This window comes from Symphalangus syndactylus, chromosome 4, assembly GCF_028878055.3.
Source record: "Symphalangus syndactylus isolate Jambi chromosome 4, NHGRI_mSymSyn1-v2.1_pri, whole genome shotgun sequence".
Lineage (NCBI taxonomy): Eukaryota > Metazoa > Chordata > Mammalia > Primates > Hylobatidae > Symphalangus > Symphalangus syndactylus.
Window position 1 is genome coordinate 156670121 of NC_072426.2, and position 10057 is coordinate 156680177.

Genomic DNA, 10057 nt, shown 5'->3' on the forward strand with positions numbered 1-10057 from the left:
TAAAGATCTAGATTTCTCTTTGCAAGTCAAAGGCTAGTTACTATTAACAGCTGTTTCAAAAGTGCTCTAAATAGGTCACCATTCAGGTGTACCAACGCTGCAAACTGGATCTAAGAAGATCCAAATTTGTCACCACTCACTCACATTTTCTTTTTAACTCAAAGGTAGTACTCGCAATTGGGCTTGTTTACATAGGCATTCCATTAAAATTCTCCATGCATTCATTCTACTTGCACCCATTTCTTTCAAAAATGTCCATCTGTAATTAAAATCAGCTCCTCTGCCTGGCATCTCGTTTACACTACACCGAAATTAAACCCCACTAGATCACGTAGATTATAGGGCCGAGGGCCTGCCCGCTGACTAGGTTTTTACTCGCGTCTCCTCCATGCCCCAGGTCCCCTCCGATTGTAGTCCCGGGGCAGGACTGACCAAAAAGTCCCGTAAAGCTGGCGTGTGCCCCACTCCGCCAGGAAGCCTCGCCGACGTCCTGTGCTTAAATGTTCTGACACTCCCAAAAGCAGTTGTTTTTAAAGTCTGTCTGTGGGACCAATGCGTTGGCAGGCAGATGCCGTCCCGCATCCCCTCCCCCTAAATGACACAGAAGATTCCAGCGCAGGGGAAGGGCCACGAAACCCGCAGCGCACACGACGCCGGGGGCCGGAGGGAGCACCGCCTACCTCCCCGATCAAGCCCCGCGGTGGCGGGCGAGCCTGAGGGCCCGGCAGGAGGCGGGCGGCAGCCCCAGGCGAGCTCGGAGGCGGCGGGAACGCAGCCGCCGCGCATGCCGGGAGCCGCCCGCCGCCCGCCGGGGCGCGCAGTCCTGCAGGCCTCGCTCCAGGTCGTCCGAAAAGGAACCGCCTGCTGCTCCTTTGCAGGCTCGCGAGGAGCCGCAGTCGGACCGCCTGATGGGGAAAAAGCCGGTGTGGCCGGGCGGAGCGAGCCGAGAGGAGCTGCCCCTCCCCGCGGGGAGGACGGCAGGAAGGACCGAGCCGTCTCCCCTCCCGGGTCCCATTCAGATGCGGGGCGCAGAGACTGGTTCCCCGGGCTTCCCCTTTAAGGGGGGCGGGGCGCGGCCTGCCGTTTGGCCGCCCCCCACACCCTCCCCCACTAGCCCGGAGCCGGCAGACCAATCGCCCGGGCGGCGGAGCGAAGGCGGGAGAATGCGAACCCTTCGGTAGGCGGTAGGGGCGGGCCCAGGACTTATTCGGAGCGAGCACTGCGCAGGCGCAGACGCGGCCGCGGGCGGAGGGGCGGGGGCAGGCTAGCCGGAGGCTCTCCGTCAGGCACGGAGGGTGACTGGGGACAGGCGGGCGGCGACGGGCTTGTCATGGGGATCCAGGCTGCGAGACGGCACTCGTAGCATCTGGGGACTCTGACGGGGACAGGAAGTGTCAGCGCCTGGGACCCCGGCGCCGGCCCCACCGAGGGGATCCCCTCTGCTCCGGTCCTGGAGCGGGAGGGGAAAAAGGAGGGAGCCCCGGTTTCGCCCCGCCCCTGGGCTGGTGCTGCGGGGGCGGGGAGTGAGGACTGCTCTAGGGGGAGTGGAGATCGGGGAGCGCGGCCGTGCCCTCTCGAGCGGCTGCGGGGTTCCCGCGGCGCCGGGCTGCTGAGCTGAGGGCCCGCGGCGGCCGCGGCCGGTGCATGTGCAGCTGCTGGATGCGGAGGCGGAGGCGGCGGCGCGGATCGGCAGGATGTTAGGGCAGCAGCAGCAGCAACTGTACTCGTCGGCCGCGCTCCTGACCGGGGAGCGGAGCCGGCTGCTCACCTGCTACGTGCAGGACTACCTTGAGTGCGTAGAGTCGCTGCCCCACGACATGCAGAGGAACGTGTCTGTGCTTCGAGAGCTGGACAACAAATATCAAGGTAGGGACCGCGCGGCTGCCGGCCTCGGGAGCCGGTGGCGGGGAGCCTGTCCGGGGGAGTGCCACCTTCCCTTTCTCCCGTGACAGTCTCCCCGAGCGCACCGAGGGTCTGCCGAGCGGGACGGGGAGGACTGGAGACCGGGTTTGCGGCCCTCCCTTGCCCCGCGGTGGGCGAGTACTTCTCTGGGGTCCCCGGAGTGGGGGTGGGGGCCGCTCGTCAGCCCCCGCTGCAGACCCAGCGGCTGCAGCTGCCGCTGAGGGGAATCAGCCATTTTAAGCAGCTAGCATTTGTTCAGGCGCTCGCCCGCCCCGTGCCGCAGACCCTGCCGCCCCGGCCCGGGACTGCAGCCGGGCAAGGGCCGGAGGGAGTGAGCGGCCGGGCTCCCGCTGGTCTGTGGGGCGCGCTTCCCCACCTCACTCGCCCCCACCCCGGAGTGCGGGTGCTTTGGAACGTGCTGGGGGAGGGGGCGAGAGGCCGCGGAGGCGGACTGAGGGGGCCTTCCTCCGCGCTCCTGCCCCGGCCCGGAGGAGAGCAGTCCGTTCCGCTCTCTGGCCCCGGGAAAGTTCGCGGCCGCCTCGCGTCGCAGCCCTAGCCCAGCTCTTTCGGCAAAATGGTTAAGAGGGGAGGGGTCCCCCGCGGGAGAGGAAGAGAGGGGCGTGTGTGGCGGGGAGGGCCCCCGCGCCGGGGGTGGGGCCTGCGGGCGTGACGTGGGGCGTGGGAGGGGCACGGCGCGCGTTCCCGCGGGCCTGGAAAATGGCTGGTCGCGAGAGGGGCGGCGGCGAGCCGGATGCTGGGGAGAGAGTCGGGGCTGTGCGGCGGCGTTGGTTCGGCCCCAGCGGAATCCGAGTCGGGCTTTGCAGCATGTTTTGCGGTGATGTTTCCAGTCTCTTTCCCAACCAATGGATCAGAACGGCGAGCAGCATCTCGGACCGTCGCGGATCCTGGCTCCGCGTAGGTTCCGGGACATGTGTCACTTCCGGGCTTCAGGAGGAAGTGGGTTGGTTGACTGGGCAACCGCCTGGCGTCCCCGAGCCCCTCCTTCTCCGACTTTAAGTGTTGAGGCGAAACCACCGTTTGCGGGCCGACCCGTGAAGCCGGGACAGAATCGACCTTCCTTACAGTGTTATTACCTTCTACGGTGGTGCTACTAGGAGGGCAGTTTAAAAGGGGAAATGTGTTGCGCTTAATAACCTTGAATCGAGGAACAGACCTTGAACATAGTATGGAAACAGCCATACGGACTTTAAAGATAATTTCCTGGACCCATTCTCTGTTTTTGTAGACACGCCAGTAATCCTATAGTTTAAAAGTCTGTAAGGAATCCACTTCTTGGGTGACATAAGAGTCTCTGATTTTTTTGTTTATAAATTTGTTTCTGTTTTCTGAATCCATAGGATTCATAGGACTGATCCGTGTTTGGGGAGGGGGGGGAGGGAATTAAAACTGATGCGCTGGGTCCAGACCATTATATAAATATTTCTTTTACAGATTACAGGGGTTTAAGTAACTCGTCCAGTTAATTAGATGTAGGATATTTGGCTCCAGAGCCTGCTACTTTAGATGCATATCCTTGTTTTCAAACAATTTAAATTTTAATTAAAACTGTCCAAGGGGATTTCTTCAGATATGGAGCACAAACATAAATGGTAACCTAAAAATGATACGTGCTTAATAATTGTATATGGAACCTTTCTAGTTTTTCAGATAACACCAAAGTTTGTAAAGCTTGCAGTTTGTATTGTTGTTGTTGTTTTAGACAAAGTCTTGCTCTGTCCCCTAGGCTGGAGTGCAGTGGCTCGATCTTGGCTCACTGCGACCTCTGCCTCCCGGATTCAAGCGATTCTCCTGCCTCAGCCTCCCGAGTAGCTGGGATTACAGGCACCTGCCATCACGCCCGGCTAAGTTTTGTATTTTTAGTAGAGATGGAGTTTCACCATGTTGGCCAGGATGGTCTTGAACTCCTGACCTCAGGTGATCTGCCCGCCTCGGCCTCCGAAAGTGCTGGGATTACAGACGTGAGCCACCGGGCCCAGCAAGCTTGCAGGTTTTTACATTTCTTTGAAGGCACAAGAGTTAAGCTCTTTGAAGTTGGTGAGGGATACTATAATTTGTTGACAGGGAAATCTGCTTTGGGATCATCTATAATTGTCAGGTATTAATAGCTCTGGTAACATTAGTAATATAGTAGGCCTTACAAGATTGAGAGATTATAAAAATTCTTAGCTCTACGAAGTTTGTGATTAGTGATTAAAAACTCACCAGTTTTCACTCTGCACGTGGTTACTGAGCTCAACTTTCACAGTTTTATGTTTATGTATATTTTGGGTTCAGATTTCATGTTTTTTATATCTTCACTAGTGCTTAAGTATTTTCTGGTTTTGGATCTAATATTTCTAGCAATATTTAGTGATATAAATTATATAGACAGTCAAATTTCTCTCTCACCTACTTGAGACACTTTCAGAACTGCTGAAAAACTTATGAGAAATGAAGAAAACAATTTCACAATTGAAGTACTTATTATGGGATAGGATTATTAGAGAACCTTTATTTTTATTCTAGTGTTGTCACTCATAATTTCTTAGATAAATAACAACCTTGAAACTAAACTTTGCTACTTAATTTCAAGTGCCTTTCGTATAGTTTATAGAAAGTGCTTAACTGCGAGGTCAGACATACAGATCTGGCACAGTTCAAAGTCGGGTTCTTATCTCTGGAGTTGCAGTTTTTTTCACAAGCAGAAGTGATGGCTTCCTCATGGGGTTGCTGTGGGGATTCACTGAGAAAATCTTTACCACATAGAAGGGGCTGAGTAAATGTTAATTTCTTGTCTTCTTTCACTATATAATAAGGTATCTTGATTTTTTTATCTCATCTATCAATGTGCTGGTATGATATATACTGTACTTAGCCTCTAACACTTGATTATTAGGTACAAAATATTTGAAAAGAGATTTGCCTTTTTTTTTTTTTAATCAATTTTTTATGTGTCTGAGGGAACCAGTTTCCTTATTTTTCCTGTAGGGAAATTAGGTTCTTAAGAAATCTGCTTAGATGCCAAGCTAAGCAAATGGAATAGACATGAACTTTGTTCAAAAATATGCTATGCAGGTATAAGTACTCTTAACTGTGTGGTGGCACTTTGTTAAATATTCCAAGTTAGGCAGTTGTACATCAAGTATGAGTACCTGCGATTCCCAGGGAGAAGCTAATTAATGAGTTCTGTTGAATATTTGCTTTTGTGTGCCTTACTTGCAGACAGCCCCAATGTATATATCTACTTGTCTAACATTTCTGTTTTTAATAATTATAATATTGGAATATAAAACTAGTATGCCATGTGGTATGAAAAATACCATGTGGACAGAACTCTTTGAGATAGCATTACAGCTTGTAAGAATAAGAAATAAAACAGATTTGAACAAAACTAATCTTAAGTAAATTTTTGGTGACATCTGAAATTATATTTTCAGATTTTTGGATACCTTCTAGTGACTCAGCTATTTTTATTTGATTTAAGTAAATGTATTCCACGTGCCATACAACTAAATCAGCAGTTCAGAAAGCTTAGAACTACTGATTTATCTACAAAGGCAGAATGATCGAGTGCTGACTTTATTGTAATTTTGTTAGTGGTTTGGTCAGTTGATGCCAGAACCAGAACCTACTCTGGAAATAGTTTTACTCTGGAAATAGTTTCATTTTCAGAATTTCCCATGTGAGGCTAAAGTAGAGCCATTAAAAGTGAGATGATGGGAAGCTAAGAGTTGCTTATGCCTTCTTTGTTAAGAATGTATGATGTGAAAGTGAAGCTATGGTATCTCCGGAGTCATGTCACAAGTCATTGATTGGACTGTAAATCCTATAAACACAGTTGGGCAGTAATCTATAGCCTAGTCCTATAACCTTTTCAAGTTTTAGAGCTGGACCCCAGCCTGCAAATTTTATATATAGGGTTGTTTTGAAGGTGTTACAGCACTTAGTAGACTAAAGTGGCATTCAGTGTTCCTGCCCATGAGAAATACTTTTGATCATTAATTAGCTAAACATCTCTTACCCTTTTTTTTTTTTTTTTTTTTTGAGACGGAGTTTTGCTCTGTCACCCAGGCCGGGGTGCAGTGGTGCGATCTCGGCTCACTGCACCCTCCGCCTTCCGGGTTCAAGCAGTTCTCTGCCTCAGCCTCCCAAGTAGCTGAAATGATGAGGGGCGCCTGCCACCATGCCTGGCTAATTTTTGCATTTTTAGTAGAGACAGGGTTTCACCATCTTGGCCAGGTTGGTCTTGAACTCCTGACCTCAGGTGATCCACCTGCCTCGGCCTCCCAAAGTGCTGGGATTACAGGCGTGAGCCACCGCACCCAGCCTCTTTTTAATATAGATTAATGAGTATTAGTTTTGTGTCCTTTCTTTTCATTACTTTATTTCTAACTATACTTTCATATTAGATAATGTGGTCTTTGTATGAAATAATTTTTAATGTATATGTACCAAAGAGGAGTATGGTTTTATGGTTTGAGTTCTAACTTCAATTCTGTAAAAAATAACTAACTTGGAAATGTTGTGTCTGCTAACACATGATAACGTTCTCATTTTCTTTTCCCTTTTTAGAAACGTTAAAGGAAATTGATGATGTCTATGAAAAGTATAAGAAAGAAGATGATTTAAACCAGAAGAAACGTCTACAGCAGCTTCTCCAGAGAGCACTAATTAATAGTCAAGAATTGGGAGATGAAAAAATACAGATTGTTACACAAATGCTCGAATTGGTGGAAAATCGGGCAAGACAAATGGAGTTACATTCACAGTGTTTCCAAGATCCTGCTGAAAGTGAACGAGCCCCAGATAAAGCAAAGATGGATTCCAGCCAACCAGAAAGATCTTCAAGAAGACCCCGCAGACAGCGGACCAGTGAAAGCCGTGATTTATGTCACATGGCAAATGGGATCGAAGACTGTGATGATCAGCCACCTAAAGAAAAGAAATCCAAGTCAGCAAAGAAAAAGAAACGCTCCAAGGCCAAGCAGGAAAGGGAAGCTTCACCTGTTGAGTTTGCAATAGATCCTAATGAACCTACATACTGTTTATGCAACCAAGTGTCTTACGGGGAGATGATAGGATGTGACAATGAACAGTGTCCAATTGAATGGTTTCACTTTTCATGTGTTTCACTTACCTATAAACCAAAGGGGAAATGGTATTGCCCAAAGTGCAGGGGAGATAATGAGAAAACAATGGACAAAAGTACTGAAAAGACAAAAAAGGATAGAAGATCGAGGTAGTAAAGGCCATCCACATTTTAAAGGGTTATTTGTCTTTTATATAATTCGTTTACTTTCAGAAAATGTTTTAGGGTAAATGCATAAGACTATGCAATAATTTTTAATCATTAGTATTAATGGTGTATTAAAAGTTGTTGTACTTTGTCTGTGACCTTAATTTTCTGCACTGAATTACCAAATATTTCCAACCAGGTAGTCTTCAGATCACCTGATGAAAGGAGCAGGGAACAGGAAGAGGGTGGTGTAAACATTATAAAAATTTCACAAACCATGCCTATTTCATTTTCACTTAAAACTGCAATGCTATTTTTTGGGTAAACACAAAACTTTCACTAGCATTTTAGTTATACATGCTTAAAAAAATGTTAGATATAGTGGGATTTCTCTTAAGCATCAAATGATCTTGGGTATTTTAAAATACAGACACTATGCCATTTGAGCTTCTTTTTCCCTAGCCCTATTTATACACTGGCTTGTTCATCTCTAGTCTTCCAGGAGTTTAAGGAACTGGAGATAAGAGTAATTTGGGATTCCATGTGGAATAATGTGCTCTTATGAGAGTACGTGCTGCTGTCTTTTGCTTAGTAGCAGTTTGATCCGCTGTCAGTAGCCCATTTGTCAATGCCTTGCTGCTGCTTCATAGATGTACTTGATCTAGTGCTTAATAAGGGAGTTGTTTTGTGTTTTGTTTTAATTGGGACAGGTTAGAGTAGTTAGGATACTAAAAATATACATTGGCTTACATTGGCAAACTTTGGGTTATGTAGTATCACGGCTCAAGGTTGAACAATTTAAAAATTCATCTTAATAGTATTTTCCATGTGACCCGCTGCCAGGATGCCTAGCCACAGGCCTATCAGTGGAAAAGGGCATATAGTAGTCTTTACATATTGCCTTTATGTCAGAGAGTTGTTTTAAATGGTTTTGCTAGTGGTTATTGTTCATTTCTGTCCCAATCAGTGACTATTTTAAATAATAGTGTATTTACCTTCTTAACTTCTAGTATTGGTGCTGTTTGATGTTTTCACATTTAGTTAACTTACTTCATCATAATAATACAATTAATGTATTTGTAAATTGAATTTTCCAAGATTCTGATATTTGAAGGGTAAGCATCTTGATGGATATATGTCCATATGTTTAGAGAAGGTTTTGGTTTTGGGGGCAGCAGATTGACTAGTTCTTTAAATCTATGTGTAACATATGTTTTATTCCTCATTTCTTCCTAATCTGATGATCTTGATTCTTTTTGATTAACATGAAAAATCCTGTCTGCTTGTTTTGGGAAAAAAAATGTTTTTTTCTCTTCTAGCTCTCCTGTGTGACTTTTAGGCATGTCATTTCACCTCGTCTGGGTGTCAGGTCATTCACCTGTAAAATGAGTTGGCTTAAATATCTCCAAGATTCCTTGGAAATTTCTAGTATTTGCACTATAGTGAGGATTTTAATAATGACATGACTTCTCCTTTCATTAATTTTGTCCTTCATTCTGAGGTATAAAGATAGTTTAAAGGTGAGTTTGGAGATGGGTAAATGTGCAATATTTGTTAGCTTCTGTCCTAAGAATATTTGGATTCATGACTGGCGCTAGTTGATTCTATTACCTTTTGAGTGAGAAACGTTAGCATGATTAAGAATTTAGGAAATCCGGCCGGGCGCGGTGGCTCACGCTTGTAATCCCAGCACTTTGGGAGGCCGAGGTGGGCGGATCACGAGGTCAGGAGATCGAGACCACGGTGAAACCCCGTCTCTACTAAAAAATACAAAAAATTAGCCGGGCGTGGTGGCGGGCGCCTGTAGTCCCAGCTACAAGGAGAGGCTGAGGCAGGAGAATGGCGTGAACCCAGGAGGCGGAGCTTGCAGTGAGCCGAGATTGCGCCACTGCACTCCAGCCTGGGCGACAGAGCGAGACTCCGTCTCAAAAAAAAAAAAAAAAAAAAAAAAAAAGAATTTAGGAAATCCTTTCTCATCATCATAACTTAGTTGAGTTGTAAGGAAATCCTTTTGAGAATATGGCATTTTGTTTTAGTGATTACAACCTTGTCATCAGAATGGAGGTTTTTTACTTGACACCGTTAAAAATATCAGTATGGACAAAACCCCCAAAGCCTTCAGATGCGACTTACATAGCAGTCACCACTTTTTCTTACGTAAATCTGCCTTGGCAGGTGGGAGAAAAGAATCAACTTCCTAATAGAAATGTCCAAGTTTGGATTAGACTTGACGGGAAAACAAGCCTGGAAAATCCTGGAAGGTGTGCTCTCTTTAAGCCCTAATATCTGAAACAGTTTTATGAATTTTTTGTTTTCTTTTTTTTTTTTTTTGAGACGGAGTCTTCCAGGCTGGAGTGCAGTGGCGCGATCTCGGCTCACTGCAAGCTCCGCCTCCCGGGTTCATGCCATTCTCCTGCCTCAGCCTCCCAAGTAGCTGGGACTACAGGCGCCCGCCAACACGCCTGGCTAATTTTTTGTATTTTTAGTAGAGACAGAGTTTCACTGTGTTAGCCAGGATGGTCTCGATATCCTGACCTCGTGATCTGCCCGCCTTGGCCTCCCAAAGTGCTGGGATTACAGGCTTGAGCCACTGCGCCCGGCCTTTTTGTTTTGTTTTCTACGCATCTTGGAAATAGAAGTCTTAAGCATCCATAGCACTAGGACTGGAATTTCTTTTGTTGAATATTCTGGATCTCATATCATGGTTACCAACTCATACTGTGTATACCAGTGGTTCCCAAACTTAACGTTGGAATTACCTGGGAGTTCAACAAATACTGATATCTGTGCCCCACCCTCAGCAATTGTGATCTAAATTCATTTGGAATGTGGCTTAAGCATTAGAATTTTTAAAAGATCCCCATTGTAATATATAGAAATGTTTTGGAACCACTGCCACATTTCAGTTTTCAACTTAAT

At 46.7% G+C, this 10057-nt stretch overlaps 1 protein-coding gene across 2 annotated transcripts; it reads left to right on the top strand.

The window, feature by feature from the left end:
- The first annotated feature begins 1205 nt into the window (after window positions 1–1205).
- ING2 (inhibitor of growth family member 2) lies at window positions 1206–7289 on the top strand. 2 transcript variants are annotated; one of them, XM_055276500.2, is made up of 2 exons: window positions 1206–1866; window positions 6475–7289. In XM_055276500.2, the coding sequence occupies exons 1-2, from the start codon at window positions 1695–1697 to the stop codon at window positions 7143–7145; spliced, it is 843 nt and encodes a 280-aa protein (XP_055132475.1). In that variant the 5' UTR covers window positions 1206–1694; the 3' UTR covers window positions 7146–7289. The 2 variants fall into 2 exon arrangements, with proteins under 2 accessions (XP_055132475.1, XP_055132476.1); XM_055276501.2 differs by lacking the exon at window positions 1206–1866 and adding an exon at window positions 2569–2817.
- The last annotated feature ends 2768 nt before the right edge of the window (window positions 7290–10057 follow it).